Below are 22,368 nucleotides of genomic sequence, written 5' to 3'. Positions count from 1 at the left end.
ACCTGTCCTTGGGACTCCAGAAAGCAAGCCCAGGGGTCCTAAGGAGGCCAAGAGTTGGGGTGCAAGAGTGACAGAAACACGTGACCAAGAGAAGAGAGCCCCAGCCTGACATGGACCTTTCTGGAGGCTTGTGAAGAGTGGTTAGGCAGCAACGTGGCACAGCCTGCTCTCCGGCTCCAGTGCACGCAGGGAGCATCACAGGTGGGCAGAAGGGATTACGTGGGTGCAGGAGGCATGGCTTCCAAGCTCGCCACCCTGAACTAACTGCCTAAGACCACAACAGTTTCCTTGGACCTAAATTGGAATTACAGTCATTCCTCCATAGACTTAGACGTCACAAACTGTTCCCAGAATTAGCTGTTATCCAGTAGGTCAGGAAACAGATCCATTACATGTAACAAAGCATCCTGTATCAGCTGGTGTGTCACTCACAGACTCCTACTTTCCCAAAGTAAGAAAATCTCCCGGGGTTTAACCCCTAGGAAAAAGAGTATTTTTTTAAAAGATTTATTTATATATATATATATATTGGAAAGGCAAATCAGATTCATGAAGAGAAGAGAAACAGAAAGATCTTGCATCCCCTGGTTCACTAACCAAAATGGCCACAATGGGCCGAGCTGAGCAGATCCAAAGTCAGGAGCCAGAAGCTTTTTCTGGGTCTCCTACACAGGTGCAAGGTGCCAAGGCTTTGGAACATCCTCTAATGCCTTCCCAGGCCACAAGCAAAAAGCTGAATGGGAATTGGAGCAGCCAGAAAATGAACCAGCAACCACATAGAATCTCAGTGCTTGCAAGGTGAGGACTGGCCATTTAGTTACGGCGCTAGGCCCAAAAGAGTATTCTTCAAAACAAAAATAAAAACAAACCTGCTGGCCTTTATTATGGGTAGCCTGCAGACTCCTGAGTTAGATACTGAAATCATGTTAAAAAAAATTCAAGTTGGGCCCGGCACAGTGGCCTAGCAGCTAAAGTCCTCACCTTGAACACACCGGGATCCCATATGGGCACCGGTTCTAATCTCTGCAGCTCCACTTCCCATCCAGTTCCGTGCTGTGGCCTGGGAAAGCAGTTGAGGACAGCCCAAAGCCTTGGGATCCTGCGCCCGTGTGGGAGACCAGGAAGAAACTCCTGGCTCCTGGCTTCAGATCAGCACAGCACCGGCCATTGTGGGCACTTGGGGAGTGAATCATCAGATGGAAGATCTTCCTCTCTGTATATCTGACTTTGCAATAAAAATAAGTACATATTTTTTAAAAATTAAAAATTCAAGTTAATGATAAGTTTGAATTGCCACAGATATAATAGCTACATATGACATAGCTACATGTGAGATGCTGATTCAGTACTTCTTTTCTCCAGCAATTCAGTGTTTTCCTATAAGCATAGGTTTATGATGGAAGTAAGCTATTCCATTAATTTGCAGGAATATAAGCTTCAACAAAAAAATTTCTTACCTAAGTGGTAAGTAATTCTAAACTTAGGCTGAAGAAGTGTCCATAGGAGCTGCTGTATTTGAGGAACTGACTTTACAGCATTCTTTGTCAAAAGGATCTTAGACTGTTAGAACACAATACCACCTATGCTCTGGATTTGGATTTTGCAACTTGAGTGTTAAACAAAAAAAAAAAAAAATTAACACATTTAAAACATATTACAGTCCTAGCTTAGATTCAGCAATGGCCTGGGCTGAGCAGGGACAAAACTGGAGAAGAAAACACAAGCAGGAATCCAATGACCTGAGCTGTCGGCACTGCCCCCGGGTCTGCACGCGCAGGAAGCTGGAGGCAGAGGCCAGAGCCCAGGCCTGGCAGCCAGGCCTACAGACTGCAGTGCAGGACCCCCACGCGGGCCACCGCCTTCTCACCAGGGGCTTCACCACCAGCAAAACACCCGCGTGTGGCCTCGTATTTCAGTGATCTGCACGCGTGCCCGCTTTCTTCTTGTTTACGAGCTCCCTGGGGGCACATCTGCTTTTCTATCTAATGATTGCTCCGACACTGGGATTCATACTTGGATTTGTTATGCAGGAAGCATTCAGCCGCAGATAGTAAGGAACAAGCACTTCTAAAACGACAAAACTCACTGACATTCAAAAATCAAATTCATGTTCACCACTGGACAACAGACTGTTGCCTCTTTTTTTTATTCATTAAATTGTATTTCCAACATCTTGTAAAGATCTAAAAATGCTTAAAACAACCTTAAGTACTTTGTAAATGGTATTTTGTTTGGTCTGGCATGGTAGCCTAGGCTAAACTTCTCACCTTGCATGTGCTGGAATCACGTATGGGCGCCAGTATTTATCCCGGATGCTCCACTTCCCTTCCAGTTTCCTGGACGTGGCCTGGGAGAGCAGTCCAGGATGGCCCAAAGCCTTAGGATTCTGCACCTGTGTGGGAGACACAGAAGAAGCTTCTAGCTCCTGGCTTCAGATTGGCTCAACTCACACCGTTGTGAACACTTGGGAAATGAACTCACAGATAGAAAATCTTCCTCTCTGTATCTCCCTCTCTGTAAATCTGACTTTCCAATTAAAAAAAAAGAAAAAGGAAAACTATATACAAAAAAATGTTGTTTAGTTCAAAATGTTGCTCTCCGTGAAGATGGTCCAGGGGTCTGTGACTGTTGTTGAAGGCCTATACTGTTATAATAATATAGAGGGAAACCAGTGGAGGGGACAAGGGGAATGGACGGGGAAAATACTTGAGCCTACTGAACCATATCACGGCGGGGGAGGAGGGGACGATGGTTCACAGGTTCAAGCTGCACCACAGCATGTTAAGCTGCAGGTCCGGCATCTGGGCTGCTGCCACCCACGTGGGCAACCTTGGTGAAGCTCCTAGCTCAACCAGTCACTGAAGCCATTTGGGGATTGAAGAAGCATCCGAAAATCTCATCCCAACCCAACTTCCCACTTTCAAATAAGTCAACACAACACTCTTTTAACTTCTAAGCATGGCAACATGTTATAATGTCTGCAAAAAAGTTGTATATCACTTAATATAGCAACAAAATTTCAGCTTCCAATTTGGACATTATCACCAAATAAGCTGAATCTTGGCAAAGTCTGAAAACTTCAACCTGAATTAGTCAGCCAGCAAAGCTGAGCCTTCATACACGGAGCCCTAACCACTGTAAAAATCAGCTGGACTACTTCTTCCCTTACCACCGCTACTCTTTTCTACACATAGTTCAATCTGCCTTCCTGGATTTTTTGGGTTTTTTTGTCTCTCATCCATTCATCAACACTCCACACACACACACACACACACACACTCCCGCCATGTCGGAAATTCATCCACATTAAAGAGGCAAACGGCTGAACACGGACACGAAAGTTCAGAGTGGAAGCCCTGTCCCTAGTTTCTTTGCTAGACTGGTTAAGAGACATTTCCCAAGTCTGTTTCCACCTGGATGGAAATGGCTCAGGTTATCTCCTCTCCAAATGTTTTCCGCCTCAGGCATCAGTCATCCACTCAGCTTTATTAACAGCACTCTAAGATAACCAAACACTGTAATCTCAATACTTCACTCTGTAACAAATACCAAACGCCACCCTAAAAGGAAGCACTGTACTGGGTCCTGGAAATCAGTCTTTATAGAACTCTACTGGGTCCCATGCTAGAAATGAGACAAAAACAACTAAGGGAGTCAGAGATCAAAAGGACAAAGCTGGGGACGCCTGCGGCGTGCAGCCGGAATTCCCCAATTGAGCGAAAATGCTGACAGGTGTCAACCCCAGAGATGTGAGAGTCCCGCTGCGGGTTCAGGTGCAGGAGGCCAGCTGACCTGCCAGGGGCGCGCCTGGACCCGGCCCGACCGCCCCGCAGGCCGAGGGGAGAGAGCACGGGATGGCCGCGTGGCCCGTGGGGGTCCGGGAGGGGAGCCGCGCCCTCCCTCAGCGCCATGGGACTCCTCACCCACGCGGCACGTCCCAAACACCTCCTAGAACCAAGCGGCGGTGAGCCTGCATCCCTCAAGACCCTCACCGCGGGCTGCGCCTTCCCGGCGGGGTCCCCCGCATCCTCGGACCCGCGGGGGGTCGGCAGCTGACCCCGCCGCACCAGGACACGAGCTGAAGTGCCCCAAAATGTGGCGTTGGGAAGTGCGAAGTCACGTGCAGACCGGGGCGTAAAACATGCCTGCTAGAAGCAAAACTACACCCGCCGCCACGAGGACCAAGAAACTCAACGGGCGGCGCATGCGCCAAGGGCTAGCTGGGCCGCCCCAGGCGCAGAGAAACCGCGCCCTCTACCGGCGCTCCGCGGTGACGTTGCGGTCTCGTCCAAACTCGCAAGAGTAAAAGCCGGTCTCTCGGGAGGCGTATGCGGAACGCAACTTCCTCGCCCTTTTGTTTCCCTACGGAAAGATTTTTTTTTTCACTCACCGGAACCGACTGGTGTGAGAGAGGCACAGCGACCCACAAGATCCGTCTTCCCCCCAGCGGCACGCGGGGCAGAGCATCACAGGCCCCGGAAGGAGGTGGGAACGTGTCGGCGCGGCGTGTTCGCGGACTCGCGTGCTGGGAGTGAGTGCGTGTTGCTGCCTGCCCCCTGCCTGTGGCTGGACGACGAGGCGACCCGAGTCCCCCCGGTGCCTCGGCAGCCGAGCTCGGGTGCGCCATGGCCGGGCGGTCCCGGCGGCGCGGCGCGGCCCGGTGGGCGGCGGTGCAGGCCAGGGCGGGTCGCCGCGCGGCGGACGAGCCCGAGGACGGCGTGGGGCTGCCGCCCTCGCCGGGGGACTCGAGCTACTACCAAGATGAGGTAGACGACTTCCATGAGGCTCGGTCCCGGACAGCCCTGGCCAAGGGCGGGAACGAAGCGGACAGCGGGGACGAGGAGAGCGAGGAGGAGGAGGAGGAGGTGCTGGCCTTGGATGTGGAGGAGGACGATGAAGAAGGAGAGAGCTCAGGGGAGGAGGAGGAAGACGATGATGGTGGGAGCTCCGTGCAGAGCGAGGCCGAGGCCTCTGTGGACCCCACTCTGTCGTGGGGTCAGAGGAAGAAACTTTACTATGACACGGACTATGGCACCAAGGCCCGGGGCCGGCGGAGCCAACAAGAAGTAGAGGAGGAAGAGAGGGAGGAGGAGGAGGAAGCGCAGGTGATTCAGCGGCGCCTCGCCCAAGCCCTGCAAGAGGATGACTTTGGGGTCTCCTGGGTGGAAGCCTTTGCAAAACCAGTACCCCACAAAGAGGAGGCTGCCACGCGAGTCACGAAGGACCTGGCCAAGGTGTCCGTGAAAGAGAAGCTCAAGATGTTGCGCAAGGAGGCCCCCGAGCTCCTGGAGCTCATTGAGGACCTCAAAGTCAAGCTGACGGAGGTCAAGGACGAGCTGGAGCCGCTGCTGCAGTTGGTGGACCAAGGCACCATTCCGTCCGGGAAAGGAAGCCAGTACCTGCGGACCAAGTACAACCTCTACTTAAACTACTGCTCCAACATCAGCTTCTACTTGATGCTGAAAGCCCGGAGGGTCCCTGCGCACGGGCATCCCGTCATAGAAAGGCTAGCCACCTACCGCAACCTCATCAACCAGCTGGCGACTGTGGATGAGAAGCTGTCCTCGGAAATCCGTTACCTCCTCTCCCTTAAGGACGGACAGAGCCCAGGGGCCAAGCGGCCCAAGGCTAAGCCCAGGCCTGGCCCAGGGAGCTCAGCCGCAGCCCCCTCTGTCCCAGACCTTTCTGACGACTCGGATCTTGATGAGGCTGCCCTGAACAACTCCCAGGAGAAGAAAGACGGGCAACAGCTGAAGAGAAAGAAGGAAGACAGCGCCGAGGAAGCGGGCCCTGGGGATCAAAACGCCAAGAGAGCCATTACCTACCAGATCGCCAAAAACAGGGGACTGACCCCCAGGAGGAAGAAGATCGACCGCAATCCGAGAGTGAAGCACAGGGAGAAGTTCCGCCGAGCCAAGATCCGGAGGCGAGGCCAGGTGCGCGAGGTGCGCACGGAGGAGCAGCGCTACAGCGGGGAGCTCTCCGGCATCCGCGCGGGGGTTAAAAAGAGCATTAAGCTTAAATAAAGGCTCTCGTAGCTTCGTTGAGGTTTCTGGCAGTCATCTTAGAGCAATAAATTGCATTTTTGTGACTGAAGTTTGTTGTCAACGGGGAGTTGGTTGCCTCATTTTTTCCTTTATGTAAGGCCTGTGGGAGTGGGGCCAAGGCACTGGGAAGAAAGAGATTGTGTTGAAAGTGTTCCCCAATGTTTTGTCAAGTATTAACCTAAGAAAATGTTGCAGCCGGTTGGGTAGTGTTAGTGGAAAGTGGACCATTTTTATGACTGTTCCCATTAAGACAACATACATGTGACAGTCGAATTGCTTAAGATTGCCTGTAAAATAGTTTGACATGTATTTCATCTGCCTAGCTATATTACTTGTTAAGTGGGCTTAATGGTAATATGGATTGTATACATTCTGTACAGTAAATGTGTGGAAATGAAGAGGAACTTTGGTGGATAAAGTAAGATGTGCCTTAAGTACTCCAATTATATTTTCTAATGACCCATGTGTTAAATAAGATAAAAGTCCATTTCTCCTGGTGATCCATGGTGGTTGCTGTGTATACTAACGTCTGGTGAAAATTTGGTATGATTACTACTAGGAAGTGACAACTGTAAGTGGTAGCAAAACGGGTACCATTTTGAACTGTTATGGGAAAAGATGCTGAAATAACTAAAGGGATGCAGGATGGGAAATGACAGCAGTGAAGGAAGGCACTAAAGAAGTCTCCCATATCTCGGGGTTCATGCATTCAGTGTGTGCTGACAGCTGGAGAGGTGCAATTAGCAGGTGCTGGTTGGGCATCTTCTCATGGAATCCTTGGATCACTTGATGAGGTGGTCTCCTGGGATCACAGATGAGGTGCTGACATGGTGGGAGGTTAACTTTGTAAAGGATGCCACCTGCCTAGGAGTTCAACACAAACCAACTTCATTTAGCTCCTCTCTTCCAGCCCTAGCGTGAAGCTGTTTCTTTTAGATAGTACGCACGCCAAATTTTTTTATCTTGTTTTTCTGTAGATAAATGTGTGCGGGGGGAAAATATGCCTACCAAGGTACTCTTTGTGAGCACTGTATTTATACGTATTTCCTTATTCCTCACAACCCTATGTGGTAAATCATACTAGCCATATAGAATAAGTATAGATATTGGAGTTAGGAGGGTGATTTCTTTTTATGTGTATAAGGAGTAAGTGAATTAATGTATGTCAAGCACTTAGGTAATCACTCAAGCAGTGTTGGCTTATAATACAAGTTTCAGAGAAGGGGGAAGCACTGAATGAGCACATGGAAGGATACAGAAAATGTCGGGCAGAGTGAAAAGCAGATCACCAAGTTGGAGGTTGAGAGTAATTGCTGCTCAATGTCAGGTGCTTGCCATTTACATATTGTGAGGAAAATGTTACAAAGGAAGAAAGGGCTTCCATTTTAAAAAGTGGAGCAAATGAAGCCTGGTATATACTCCTCCAAATATGCCTCCAGGGTTTTTTTTTTTTTTTAAGATTTATCTTTTTATTGGAAAGACATACACAATGAAAAACATCTGATGATTCACTCTCCACATGACTGCAACAATCTGAAGTCAAGCTCTTCTGGTTCTCCCACGCAGGTGCAGGGTCCCAAGGCTTTGGGCCGTCCTCCACTACTTTCCCAGGCACAGGTAGGGAGCTGGATGGACAGTGGGGCCAATGGGATTAGAACCAGCACCTATATGGGATCCTGGTGTGTTCAAGGTGAGGACTTTATAAAGATTCGTTTTTTACTTTTATTTGAAACAGATCGTCCATCTGCGGTTCACTCCCCAAATGTCTGAATTGGCCAAGCTAAGCCTTTCTAAAGCCAGGAGCCAAGAGCTTCTTTGAGGTCTCCCACATGATTGCAGGGGCCTGGGGATTTGGCTCATCCTCTGCCGCTTTCCCAGCACGAAATTCAGTCAGGAAATGGAGCAGCCAGGCCACAAAGCAGTGCCCATAAGGGATGCTGGCACTATGGGTGGAGGCTTAGCCTATTATGTCATGGTGCTTCCCCCACCACCAGATAGTTTATAACTCTAATTTGGGGCAGCTGGGATGTAGATGGCACTATATTGTGAAACCTAGCTTTGTCTGACATGAGTTACCAGCAGAAGTTGCTAAATGTTTACATCCTCTACAACTTGTGATTATCTAACAAACACTATTTTAGTCCTGGGGTGTGCTTGGCACAGCCTTCATGCATCCATGGTAAACTGATGCAGTATGATGGTATTCGCTCATTCGGAGGCTCTAGAGGGCCTCAGAAAAGCCCCGACACAGTTCATTACTGATATCAGGGATCAACTCAAAACAACCTGTTGTATGGCAGGTGTGGAAAACCAAGTATTAAGGTGGTTAGGGCTAGGCAATATCTCTAAGCCACAGTTTGTTTCTGTAATCTATGGAGTTACATAAACATGCCCCTTTAGAAAAGAATTTGATTTGCTTTCATGCCTCAAAGCTAGCTACAGCCTGCCAAACGCAAACTGGAAAGCGTTGTGATCGGGAGCCAGCACAGCAGAATAGCATGCTGCTCCTCCGACTGCAGTGCTAGCATCTCGCTTGAGCTCTAGATCATGTCCCAGCTGTTCCACTTCCAGTCTGGCTCCCAGCTTACGGCTGGGAAAGCAATGGAAGATGGCCCAAATCCTTAGGACCATGCGCCCATGGATCAGCTCAGCTCCAACCATTGCAGACACCTGGGAAGTGAACCAGCGAATGGAAGATTTTTCTCTAATTCTGCCTTTTGAATAAAAAAAATAAAACTAGCTGAGATAACATGAGTGATTCTATTTGCATAGCTCACATAAAGGGAATACTTAATATTTCTGAGGAATTATGAGAATTGCTTGTTTTTCCTTGCTATTTCTGTGAAATTAAAATAAGTTATAATAATCTCAGATAACAAAGGGGGTACTTGCCATTTTCCATGTCTAAAATCACAATGAAAAACACTGAATGATAGATAATTCTCAAAAGTATAGGATTAAATTAGAATTTCATGTGTTTAAGGTGGAAAGATGTTTCAAGTAGGGCCTAGCACGGTAGCCTGGCGGCTAAAGTCCTTGCTTGCACATGCTGGGATCCCATATGGGTGTTGGTTCTAGTCTCTGCTGCTCCTCTTCTCACCCTGCTCCATGTTTGTGGCCTGGGAAAGCAGTCAAGGACGGCCCAAAGCCTAGGAACCCTGCACCCTTACGCGAGACCTGGAAGAAGCTCCTGGATCCTGGATCCTGGCTTTGGATTAGTGAAGCTCTGGCCATTGTAGTCACTTGGGGAGTAAATCAGCAGATGGAAGATCTTCCTCTTGTTTCTCCTCCTCTCTGTATATCTGACTTTCCAATACAAATAAATAAATAAATAAAATTTTAAAAAAAAGTTAAAGATGTTTCAAATAACAAGTTGAATTGTATTGATTATACATTCCTGTTTTAAATGCTTTTATTTTTCCTTTGGAACTTTAAGAAAGCATAATAAAGCCAACAAATATTAACATTTTAAATTTTGTTTAAGGTATATTCTGATGTCAATATTCTTGATATAGTTTAAAAATTTTTTTTAATTGTTTTTATTTGAAAGGCATATTTACACCGGTTCACTCCCAAAATGGCCCCTCTGAAGCCAGGTGCGTCTGGGTTTCCCACATTGGTTATAGGGTCCCAAGAACTGCCATCCTCTGCTGCTTTTCCAGACCATAATCAGGGAACTGGATCAGAAATGGAGGAACTGGGACTAGAACCGGTTCCTTTATGAGATGCCAGCACGTGCAGGTAAAGGATTAGCTAATTGAGTCACCACACCTGCCCCTGAACATACTTACATACTTTAACTGTGCTTCCCAAATGTGTGTGTGTGTGTGTTTTTAAAGAGGCTTATTTGTTTAGCTGAAAGGCAGAGTTACAGAAAGAAGAGATCGTCCAATGACTGCTTCACTTCCCAGATGGCAGTAACAGACACGGCTGGGCAGGGGGACTGACTGGAAGCAGGGGCCCAAGAAATTGGACTGTCCTCCACGGCTTTCCCAGGCACAGGAGCAAGGAACCTTACAGGAAGTGGAGCAGCTAGGAGTCTTCGCTGATGCCTGTCTGGGCTGCCTGCACTGCGGGTGGCGGCACAATGCTGGGCCACAGGCTGCTGGGGCTACCCGAGAAGCACATCAGAGGACCACTTTGGGGCCTCCAACTTCCTGCTAGAGCAGAGCCTGCTGGGAGGTTGGGACAGGCACAGGGATGGCTCCTGCCATCCACACAGGAGAACTGCATTGCGCTCACAGCTCCTTGCCTTGGTCCTGGCGCAGCACTAGCAGGTGGGAACATTTGAGGAGTGAACCACACATGAGTACTCTGTGTCTCCCGCAAAAAAAGAGGAAATACAGTAACCCTAAGTAATCAACATGTGTTAAACTACAAACAGCAAACAAATAATGGGTAGAGGGAGTAAAATGTTCTACCTCAAGGAAAATACTATGGGGTATCAAGAGTTTGGCCTTGATCTAGATTATATAACCTCACTATACTATTCTCCTCACTTAGAATATATGACTGTTACAGCCCCCGAAATAATCTGTGTCAGGAAATTCCACAGGGTTAAAAGGTACGTTTATTTTAACACAGGAACATTTTGTAAAGATTTACTTATTTTTACCTGAAAGAGTTAGAGAATGAGACTTTGTGTCCACTGTTTCACTCCCCAAATAGCTGCCATGACCAGAGCCAAGCTGATCTGACGCTGGGAGCCAGAAGCTGCTTCTGGGTGTCCCACGTGGGCGCAGGTGCCCAAGGCCACCCTCCACTGCTTTCCCAGACCATGGCAGGGAGCTGATGGAAAGCGGAGTGTTCAGGGTTCAACCCAGGCCCCACAAGGGAAGCTGGTGCCACAGGTAGAGGATTAGCTTGCTATGCCACCACACCAGCGACACAAAAAATTATATTTTGTTTTGTTTGTAGTTATTTTTTTCTTTTTTTCGTTATTTTTTGCAGCATTTAAAGTGAACAGACTTAACATAATTCAGATAATTTTCAAACCCATGCAAATGTGGGGTCTTTAAAATTTAGTTTGCGGTTCTAGCACGGTAGTAGCCTAGCAGCTAGAGTCCTCGCTTTGCCTGCACAGGGATCCCATGTGGGCACTGGTTCGTATCCCGATCCTGCACTCACCTGGGAGACCTTGAAGAAGCTCATGGTACCCAGCTTTGGATTGGCTCAGCTCTGGCCATTGCGGCCACTCAGGAAGTGAACCAATGAAAATAAATAAATCTTTAAAAGAAAATACATTCTGAAAAAGCTATCCATGGATTTTGCGCCAAAATTAATTCCATGGACTTTGGATGGTCAGTAGCTCCTGGCAGGTGTTGAATATTTGATTACAATGACAACGACTTCATAGAAAGATACAAAGCTAATTTACTCCACCTGAATGAGTGGATGTTCTCTGTTTCTACCGGAATGCCTAAGGATCCCTGGGCACATGTTCAAATGCAGACCTTTGCCCCAGCACCATAGAACCTGAATTGTCATAGCTAGAGTAGGACCAGGAGAAGAGCTACTAACAAGGACAGGAATGAAAGTAATCGCCAGAGTAAAATATTATGTAAAGTGATCAGGGAGCACTGTAAAATGGGGACGTTAACTCCAAGAATGTATTGAAGGCAATAGCGTTCCCCCAAAACTGTGGGGTTGGATTAGCCACTTTTACATTTTTGAAGGGGTCTATCTCTAACCAGTTAAGCAAATAAAAATACTGAACAGCTTAGCTCTACTTCACTCATTAAACTCCGGAAACCAGGACTACTCTCGTATTTATCACATTTAATGGAGACAGTGTCAGATGATCAAGGTGGCATCTTTCTCAATGCCTTACTTTTTGATTTTTAATATACAATAAACAGCATAGGTCTTAAGAACCTAGTTCAGTCTTTAGCAAACTTACTTATCCTGAATCTAGTGGAATTCTCATTATCAGGAGAAAAGTTCTGGGTAATTTTGCAGGTTTAGACCAAGGATGAATGTTCCTGCTAAGGCATTCATGTTCCTGGCTCACAATTCACCATGCTCCACTTCTCTTCCACCTGTGCTGACATTGAATTAAAGCACCAAGGTTAAGCTTTGTAGAAGTTTTGGCTACAAATAAAAAATGTAAAGGATTCATAGCTTAACTGTTGTAATACAAGCCACAAATGCATTGGAACTCTGTTCATTTGAAAACCAAAACCAAGTGTTGACTTAGTTTTTGTAGGTTGTTTTATAAAACACATTTATCGTTTACCCAAAAGTGACGAAAGAATATTTACAAGTAAGAAAAAAGATAAATCAAAACATACTTTTTTTTTTTTTTGATGGGAAGAAGCAAGCCAGTTTTTCAGATTAAAAAACAACTGTAGGGCCTGCTTAGCGGCTAAAGTCCTCGCCTTGAACGCCCCGGGATCCCATATGGGCGCCGGTTCTAATCCCGGCAGCTCCACTTTCCATCCAGCTCCCTGCTTGTGGCCTGGGAAAGCAGTCGAGGACTGCCCAAAGCCTTGGGACCCTGCACCCGTGTGGGAGACCCAGAAGAGGTTCCTGGTTCCCGGCTTCGGATCGGCGCAGCACCGGCCATTGCACTCACTTGGGGAGTGAATCATCGTACGAAAGATCTTCCTCTCTGTCTCTCTTTCTCTCTGTATATCTGACTTTGTAATAAAAATTTAAAAAAAATTTTTTTTAAATTGTAACACAATGTTCTGTGACAAACAAATGAGGGAAGACCCAAGAGTCACAATAACTAAAGCTGGACAATAGAAAGGCTAGCTCCAGACTCTTTTCCCTTGTTGCTAATTTAACTCTGGTCATTTGAGCTAAGGCATAAAGCAGCAGGAGTACAATTGATGCCAAACAACTTGGAATTGTAAACATCCCAGAAAGAATGGCAACAAATTAGTACAGTTTTTGTTTCTAAAGATGGTTACTTATAATGGTTGACAACTGTGAAATAAAACATATCTTGGGCTTGGCATGATGTCATAATGGTTAAGGTCCTCGCCTTGAACATGCCGGGATCCCATATGGGCGCCGGTTCTAATCCCAGCAGCTCCACTTTCCATCCAGCTCCCTGCTTGTGGCCTGGGAAAGCAGTCGAGGACGGGGACCCTGTACCCGCGTGGGAGACATGGAGGAAGTTCCCGGCTCCTGGCTTTGGATCGACTCAGCACTGGCTGTTGTGCTCACTTGGGGAGTCAATCATAGGGCAGAGGATCTTCCTGTCTCTCCTCCTCTCTGTATATCCGCCTTTCCAATAAAAATAAATAAATCTTTAAAAAAAGTGCCATCCATATCTTTCTCTTTCAATCACCCAATCTATGTGTGATGAGAATCTATGGGAATAAAACAAAAACAATAAAAGATAAGTCATGCGAATTTACTTCAAAGTATTGGAAGGGTGAGTTAGATATCTGAGAACAAAGTTACGCAGAATGAGATTTATGCATTTTCGTTCCCTTGCCTCTGGGCGAAACAAGTGCTGGGCAGAAACATTCTAGTGCAAGCCTGATTGCTGAGGAAGGAAAAGCAAGAAAAATCAACAAATAAAACAGAAGCGAATTAAACTAAAAGAATGCAGGGGCACAGGGACATGACAAAACCTAGATCAATCATCTAGCAGGCATAATGTAAAGAATTAAGCAGTAACGGGCTCTTCAGAGGCCTCTGAAGCACCTGTTTATTTGGCTCGTGTTTGTATATATACTGAGATTGGTTTTTCATGACTGGGGGGACAGGATCACTCAAGTAGATAACAATGTTATTAACATTTGAATATATATTCAAAAGAGCTACAGAGTACATGCATAAGTCAGAGTGGGTATGGATTAGTTGGGCTTTGCTGCAGCATCAGCCCGCAGAGGCTGGCACGGGGCGGGGGGTTTGGAGGGACGAATTCTATCAACTTAAACTGCAGAACCACCTGGACAGTGCATGGATCCGGGAGCGGGCCCAGTAGGGAAACAGTGGGCACCTCCCTCTTGGGTTTCCATTTCAACTGGTGAGCATGATCCAGGACTGGGGCAGGCATGGTTAGACAGAGAATGGCACCCTTCAGCATGTATGCGGGCTGGATAATGCTGCTGGTTGAGTTGAACGAGGCTTCAATGCCCATTGACACGTACGAGAGCTGAATGGGATGTGGGACAGACTAGAGCAGTCTACTGTACATACTGGAAAGCAAGGAATCCAGGGCAGGGGCAGGCCTGGTGGGAGTTATTGGGAGTTGCCCCAACTAGGCTGCACCTCTCACTGGTTTATGTGGCCAAGTGTGCAGTGGGTAGAACCGGGCTGGGTTGCAACACCCATTAGTTTGTATAGAGGGCAGGGCTGGAGACAGAACTGACCCAGCAACTGCAATCACCAGTGTACATGTAAGCTGACTGGGGCGACAGACTGTGCCAGTCCCTGTATTGGCAAGCACATGCAAGAATCAGGTCTGGGATCTCCTCAGATGAGGTTTCTTTGGGTACCTTCCAACCGCATCAATGGACTCCAAACTACAACCATGGAGAAAATTGCAGGGTCCTTGGTCTGACCGTGGAATGCTTCTGTGTGATCTGGACCTCTTTAGTAGCTTAGACGAAACACTGGACAGCATGGCCAGTTGCACATGGAGGATACGATGGTACATTAGAACCTTCAGAGGACACCTGGTACCAGAACAGAGGACGGGGGACAGAACAAATTGATCAACTAAAGCAACCAAGGGTTGGCAGTGAAAACCTAGGCAAATGGAGACTCTAAGATGGACTGTGTCAACCAGTGGATTCTGGAGAGAGTTCATTGTGCCTGGAGTGGCGAGATCAGCAGCAATTCAGAATTGTTGAACGATAAGTCACTTGAGCCGAGCCCTCGGAGCAGGCCCTACATCAGGGACCCTGGGATGGTTAGGAGGCTGGATGTGGCTTTTCCCCTTATCTCTCCTCTTCCCCCAGATACAAGAAGGAAAAAAAAAAAGAATGTGAAAACAATGGTCTTTAGCCACTTTCCTCTAGCCCTTGACCCTTTGTGCCCTAATCAATTATGTAAAGGTTATCAACAAAATAAAAAATATATATATAAAAAAAGAGCTATGGAGAGACCTTCCATCCTTCCATTGGCTGATTCACTCCAGGGTGCCATAGGACTGAAGACAAGAACAGCACACCCCCCCAGGGAGAGCACAGAAGGTGGTAGGGTTCTTTTTTTTCATGAACATCTGGGTGGGGCTGGGAGTTAAGAAGGCAAGGCCATGAGAGCAATGTGAAACGCGTCACAGCACAGCCACAGGTTGAACAGGCAATGTGAAACGCGTCACAGCACAGCCACAGGTTGAACAGGCGTGGCAAGATAATCCTGCTGTGGAAAATGGGGAGGAAGCCATCAGGCAAGAGGAAGGTGGTTTAGAAAAGATTTACCTCAGGAGTGGAGAGCCAAAAGTCTTAGGACACAAAGTGTCATAATTAGATCAACCTCCAGAAAAGCCAACTATTCACTTCAGTTGCTAGAGAGCAGAAGAATGGAATGAATTATACTTAGGTGCAGGGAAACCAGTTAAGAACCACTCCTAACCATGGCAGCGAAAAAAAAGATGCAGATTTAAGGCAGAGAACAAGGCCCAGCACAGTAGCCTAGTGGCTAAAGTCCTCGCTTACATGTGCTGGATTCTCATATGGGCACCGGTTCTAATCCCAGTGGCTCCGCTTCCCATCCAGCTCCCTGCTTGTGGCCTGGGAAGCAGTCAAGGACGGCCCAAAGCCTTGGGATCCTGCACCCATGTGGGAGAGCCAGAGGAAGATCCTGGTTCCTGGCTTCAGATCAGAGCATCTCCAGCCATTGAAGCCACTTTTGGGGAATGACTCATCGGACGGAAGATCTTCCTCTCTGTCTCTCCTCTTCTCTGTGTATCTGACTTTCCAATTAAAAACAAAACAAAACAAAAAAAAAAAAAACAGTGAAACTTCAGCAACATCATCCAGACATGAAATGCTAAGGAGACCCAGAATAAATTCCTCCAGTGCAGGCCTGTCTACAATCAACAGGAAATATAATTCGTTTGCTATTTTTATAACTTATGCTCTGGAAAAAACTGAGCCAATGAGAGCCATCAAAACCTAGTGATTTAAAACAGTGCAATTATAATAATAAATGGCCTAAATTTCTGCATTTCTGCTTTTAAAAATATTTTTATTTTTACCGGAAAGAGATTCCATCCTCTGATTCACTCCCCAAGTGGCCACAAAGGTCGGAGCTGAGCCTATTCAAAGCCAGAAGCCAGAGGCCTCTTCTGGGTCTCCCACGCATGTACAGGGTCCCAAGGCTTTGGGCCATCCTTGACTGCTTTCCCAGGCCACAGGCAGGGAGCTGGATGGGAAGTGGAGCTGCCGGGATTAGAACCAGTGCCCATATGGGATCCCGGGGCGCTTGCAAGGCGAGGATTTATTTATTGAACCACCCTGCTGGGCCCAATTTCTGCATTTCTTAAAATGAATTGAACATGAAATCTGTTTTTTTTTTTTAAAGGTTTTATTATTATTGGAAAGTCGGATATACAGAGAGGAGGAGAGACAGAGAGGAAGATCTTCCATCCGATGTTTCACTCCCCAAGTGAGCCGCAACGGGCCGGTGTGTCCCGATCCGAAGCCGGGAACCAGGAACCTCTTCCGGGTCTCCCATGCGGGTGCAGGGTCCCAAAGCTTTGGGCCGTCCTCAACTGCTTTCCCAGGCCACAGGCAGGGAGCTGGATGGGAAGTGGAGCTGCCGGGATTAGAACCGGCGCCCATATGGGATCCCGGGGTGTTCAAGGCGAGGACTTTAGCCGCTAGGCCACGCCGCCGGGCCCTGAACATGAAATCTTAAGTTGAGTACCTTGTTTTCAAATTCAGCTTGTCTCACATACAGTGTGAAACAATTTAAGTGAATCATTATTTTAAAATCATGACAAATATATATATATATTTATACCTATCTCTATACACTGAAAAAAAGAATATCACACTTCAGGAAGTATCCTTTTTTATATTTTAAGATTTTTTTATTTGAAAGAAGGAGGATGTAGGAGGGAGAGAAGAGAGAGATTTCACCTACTGGATCACTTCCCAAATGGCTGGAGGCTCCAACATGAGTGGCAGGAACTCAGTAACCTGACCATCTCCTGCTGCTTTCCCGGGCACATGAGCAGGAAGCTGGATGGGAAGCAGAGTCCAGTGTGGGACCCCAGCATCACAACCTGCCCCAGGCTGGAACTTCTCTGATAGACAACTCCAAGTTACATTATTATCCATGACACTGCTCTCTTAAAGGTTTTGTATATAATATACTACGTCCTGACTACCCATCCTTAGGATCACCGAAGTGTTTAAACACAACCAACACAGATAGCTACAGTGCTAGGAGTTTGTCCCTTTACCATGTGGGACAGGGCTCTGCCCTGTCTCGGGGAGTAGTTTAGTGTTTAGGCTTGTTTTTATCGTCTTGGCTTCCTTCAGTATGTAGCAGCTGAATCAGCCCTTACGTCACTGTAGCTAATGCAGAGCTGTGATTTTATTATTGATCCAAGAGCTAAAAGCATAAGCAGCTAGGAACTTGGCGTCCTAGCCACCTTTACAGAAGAAGCTCATAAATAGCCTTGCCTGTAAATTTTAAAGGACTCGTATTTCAACCGCTTTTCTGTACGCCTTACACTGCCACTTAATTACTGACGTAAAGCATAAATGGAAGCCTTTTCAAAAGCAGGGAGCCACACAGAAGCAATACAGTGCAAGACTCCACCTCACATCACAGGCAAGTGAGGGAGCTGAGAGTGTGGTTGAGAAGGGGAAAACTAAAGAGTATGCCCAAGTCAGGCCCAGGCACCCACTCCCATGGGAGACCTGGGCTGGGCTAACACCCACCAACACACGCACAAAACCTGGGGCTGGGAGGCATGTTTGGTTGGGCTAGGTCACAGTACCAGAGCAGGGTTGGGCCACATCAGGCTAAAAGCCACAGCACCCACCAGAGCATGGGAAATCAGGATCTGGGGGCAGATTCTGTAGGGGACTTGTGGGCTCGCCTCTGTGACACTCCAGTGCGTGCAGAGGGCTGGGGGTGGTGATTGACCACGCCAGGCTGGACCTCAGATCTCACTGACTCTCAAGGGAGCTGGGGTTAGGGAAAAGGAGATCTTCAGATTCTCTCAACCCCAGGTACAACAAAGCCAGTCTCAAAACCATCAAAGCTACTACATAACACCTGGGAACATTCCTCCACCCATTGGAGTCTCTCGGGCGTCATCAATGACTGTCCTCATCGCTTGGTGCTGATGTAGTTTGACATGACAGCAAGGAGCTGCTCTTCCCCGTTCCCCATAGCAGACCATGCGAAGAAAGAGAAAAGAACGGAAACATCTGTCCCACCACCTTCCTCCGCTTCTGGGCCCTCCCCACCCTGATCAGAGACCCACATGCGCATGCATCTCTCTAAGCTACGGAAAGAATATATTTTTTAAAAAATTTATTTTTTATTGGAAAGTCGGATATACAGAAAGAAGGAGAGACAGAGAGGAAGATCTTCCATCGCTGATTCACATCCCAAGCGACCACAACAGCCGGAGCTGAGCCAATCCGAAGCCAGGAGCCAGGAGCTTCTTCCAAATCTCCCACATGGGTACAGGATCCCAAGGCTTTGGGCCATCCTTGACTGCTTTCCCAGGCCACAAGCAGGAAGCTGGATGGGAAGTGAAGCAGCGGGAACTAGAACCAGCACCCATATGGGATCCTGGCACATGCAAGGCGAGGACTTTAGCCACTAGGCTACTGCACTGGGCCCAACTATGTAAACAATATTACAAATAAAATTAAACATTTTTAAAAAGACAGATCCACCTCAGGGCAATGTTGGGCATGCATCACTCTCAACTATGTAAACAAATATTAAAAATAAAATTTTTTAAAAAAGAAGACTTGACCTCATGGAGATGTTTCCATAGGGGAAGGTATCCTGGCTAACAAGAAAGGGGAACTGACAGACTGGTAGCATTCCATCCCTTGCTGAGTTGGTGACTCCTCTGGCTGATGCCGGGAGTGTCCTGGGGACCGTTTCCAAGGACTCTGCTCTTCCAGTCACCCTGCAGTGGGATAAGTGTCCTTTCTTGTCAAATTCTTCCCTGAAAGATCACAAGCCATTTCTCTACAGAAGCCTGACAGGGACCTATGATTCTTAAGGATTTCTACGGGCAAGAGCCAAGAGAAGAAATTCAGTTAAGGGCAGGTTTTTAATGCAAAACATCTGGAAACTTTTTCTCAAGTCAGTACACAGTTTAGAACCCTAAATGGCAAATAAGTCCGTGTTTTTGTTAGGACGCTCAGCCCTGTCAGGAGGGCAACAAAAAGGCACAACAAACCTGCAACATTCTAAAAACAGCCATGAAAACATTTTTTTTTTTTTGCCCAATTCAGCCTTTTATAATTAATTGTAAGGTACAAACTATTTGTCAAAACGATGAAATATTACTAATCATAGCACTTTAACCTTATGTTACATTGGGCTTCAACACTTGGCTTGTTTCTTAACCACTCACAACAGATTTATCAGTATTTAATAAAATCTTTTTCTAGGACAAGTGAATTACTCAAGTAGAACTGGGATCAACAGGTCAGGAAAATGCTCCCAACTAGTGCGATTCTATCAAATTTTCTAAGTCTGCCTTAAGTTAGCATCTTGTAAACATTTTCCATTCTTTCAAACGCTTTTGGCCTAAAAGACCCGAGGAAATGGCCCTCTTAGAAGTCTCCCTGTAATTTTCTGGTGGTAATTTCAAGAGTGATATATAGAGGATAACAACAATATTTTCAAAAGGTTTACTTTTTCTTTCAGAGGAATATACTACTACGTCTACAGAAGATTCCACAGAGGCAGGGGAGGCAGGCGGGCAATGCGTTACACAACAGTGATTTTTAATGAAGTCAACATGGACTCCATGCCAGCATTTTGCAACCCGAACACAAAAGCTAACCAGCTTGGAATCCAGGGTAAAGACCAACTGGAAACCGTCCCTTTTAGAGACACAAATGTTTATTTGCAGGAATAAGGGAATCAATAATCAGGGAGCCAAAGATTGACCCTAAAAGCAATGGTGGGCCATTCCTAGCGAGACCCAGGCATGGGAAAGTGAAAACTGTTCACCTGTCACGGCCACTTGTCCTCAGAAATCCGGAGTGCTTGGCTTACAATGCTTTTAAGCGCACCGGCAGCCCCAGCGACCAGGCAGTCCAAGCCCAAAAAGCAAATAGAAGATTTCTACACCACGCAAATGACAGGGAACAAAAGACAAGGTCTAAGGGAGACACCCACCTCCGGCTTATCACCTAAAACGCTCATCCATCAAAACCGGGCATCAACGGTTGAAGTTCCAAGTGTGGGAAAAAAACCAAATGACACCGTTTTCCACCAGGAGTGGGGGAGGGAGACGGGCGCTTGTCTAAAATTCGCTTTCGCCTCTCCCTCCACCCCAGGCTTTGTGCCGCCTGCTGAAGTTGGCAGTTTAGGCGGAGACGCTGCGCGCTATCTCGCCGGTACTCCCACCTTCCCAGCACCACGGGGAGCAACACAGCCGGCCCAGGGGCCCGGGCGGGGCAGGGCGGGTCAGCTCGCCGCCGGACACCACGTCCTCCCGGGGTCGGGAGGGAAGCGGAGGGCGGGGAAGTGGGAAGAGGAGGACGCTGCCCCCTAGGGGAGCCGACTCGCAGGCTGGGGGCCGGGCGGCGGGAGGCAGGCCGCGCCGTCGGACTGGGCGGTCCCTCCTCCGGCTGACTCGGGCCCCGCGCGGCCGAGCGGAGGCGCTGCCCGCTGGCCGAGGCGAAAGGTGGTGGTGGCGGCGACGCGGGCCGCACGGGGTGGCTGCTCCTCCGCGCGCGAATCCGAGAGGCGGCACCCGGGAAAGGCGCGAGCATGGCCGAGCCACCACCGCCGCCACCCGCCGCCCGGGCCCAGAGTCGCCCCGAGGAGCCGGCGAGGGGCGGGGAGCGGCGGCCGGAGGAGCGCGAGGGCGAGGCGGGGCCGCCGCCGCCGGCCTCCCCCGCCGGGCAGTCGGAGCCGGACTCGCCGGTGGCCGCCCCCTTCTTCCTGCTCTACCCGGGCGATGGAGCCGCCGGCTTCGCGGCGCGCCCGCCGCCGCAGCAACAGCGCGCCTGGAGGACCCCGCCGTCGCCGGGCTCCCCGCTGCCCTTCCTGCTGCTGAGCTACCCGAGCGGCGGCAGCGGCGGCGGCAAGCACCGTGAGTGGCGGGCGGGGAAGGGGGCACTGGGCCGGGGAGCGCCGGGCCGGCCCCCCGAGGAGCTCCGCCTCCTGCCGGGCCGGTCGGGAGGCGGGGGGCGCCGGGGACGGCAGTCTCGGCGCGCGGTGCGGGCTTGGGGCGCGGGGCGCGGGGCTTGGGAGGCGGCCGCGGTGCCTCATGTTCCCCGCCGGCGCCAGGCCGCGGGCTCCCTCCGGGCCTGCTCGCCCTCCCTGCTGGGGCCGCGGCCCTTGCCTGCCTCCCACGTGCTCGCGCGGGGGCGTCGAGCCTCCGCCTCCCCGGCGCCCGATCCCAAGTCCGGGCTCATCCCGGAGGAGGTGCCGAGAGATCCCGCAGCCCCGCCACCCTCTGCGGGCTCGGGCTCCGGGGCGGGCGCCAAGTAGGTGTGGCTGGCCGACCGCGTCAGGGGTGCTGGTGCCCTTCCGAGCGCACTCACTCGGTGTCCATAAATAGGACGGATTGGGCTCCGGAGATGGGAAGAGCCACTCCGGGCAGTGCGAGATGAGAACTGGACGCGTGGCTCTGCAAGGGCACCTCCCAGTAGTCCGGCTTTTGTGAAGATAAGGCCTCCGCCTCGTTAAGATGCTGTGGTCTGAAAGCGGCCGCGGAGTGGGCGCTGTGAAGACCCTGGGAGGAGCGTGAAATGCGCCTTACAAAGCCAAGATCCTGGGGTGTGGAAATGCGGCTGACGCGGCAAGCATGGCAAATACTTTGTTCTAGGAGTTCTGGGAAGAGAGAGAAACTTGCTTGGGGTGTTGAGGAGAGGCGCTTGTCAGTTTATTGTTGTGTTGTTGTTGTTGTTGTTGTTGTTAGAGCAGCAAATGGAGAGCTCATTTTCTCAAGTCACTTCTGGAATGACAGTAACTGCCCAAGGCCTCGAGCCAGGACTCTGTCCATGTGTACCACGGGAGTAGCAGGGACTCAGTGACCTGAGCCGTCCCTGCTGGCTCCTCCCAGCGTCTGCACTGGCATTAGGAACAAGAGTTAAGATTCGGACCCAGGCGCCCCATGGGACACGGCAGTGTTAAGCACAGGCCACAGACGGACACCCCGTTGCTTGAGTTGGAGAAGCCGCTGGGTGCA

The 22,368-nt window shown here is 49.0% G+C and overlaps 2 protein-coding genes and 1 long non-coding RNA gene across 4 annotated transcripts in view; 2 read left to right on the top strand and 1 right to left on the bottom strand.

The window, feature by feature from the left end:
* Nucleotides 1–4,285: 4,285 nt before the first annotated feature.
* The window catches only part of UTP3 (UTP3 small subunit processome component), a 143,247-nt gene continuing 125,164 nt past the window's right edge, over nt 4,286–22,368 (top strand). Inside the window, exon 1 of the mRNA XM_058667235.1 lies at nt 4,286–6,087. Coding sequence (XP_058523218.1) covers nt 4,626–6,026 — 1,401 coding nt within the window. The 5' untranslated portion in view covers nt 4,286–4,625 and the 3' untranslated portion in view covers nt 6,027–6,087. The remainder of the gene's footprint in view (nt 6,088–22,368) is intronic.
* Nucleotides 18,685–20,823, bottom strand: LOC131480836 (uncharacterized). Its single transcript, XR_009245858.1, has 3 exons — nt 20,346–20,823; nt 18,961–19,158; nt 18,685–18,770 (listed from the first exon to the last, which is right to left on the bottom strand). It is a non-coding gene; the product is annotated as an uncharacterized LOC131480836 (long non-coding RNA).
* Nucleotides 20,958–22,368, top strand: part of RUFY3 (RUN and FYVE domain containing 3) — a 75,984-nt gene continuing 74,573 nt past the window's right edge. For both annotated transcript variants that reach the window (XM_058667232.1, XM_058667231.1), the window contains exon 1: nt 20,958–21,267. The gene's annotated coding sequence lies outside the window, so the exon portion shown is untranslated. The remainder of the gene's footprint in view (nt 21,268–22,368) is intronic.

The sequence above is a fragment of the Ochotona princeps genome, chromosome 7, assembly GCF_030435755.1.
Source record: "Ochotona princeps isolate mOchPri1 chromosome 7, mOchPri1.hap1, whole genome shotgun sequence".
NCBI lineage: Eukaryota > Metazoa > Chordata > Mammalia > Lagomorpha > Ochotonidae > Ochotona > Ochotona princeps.
Note: the sequence above shows the minus strand (reverse complement) of the source record. Positions and strands in the feature narration are given on the sequence as shown.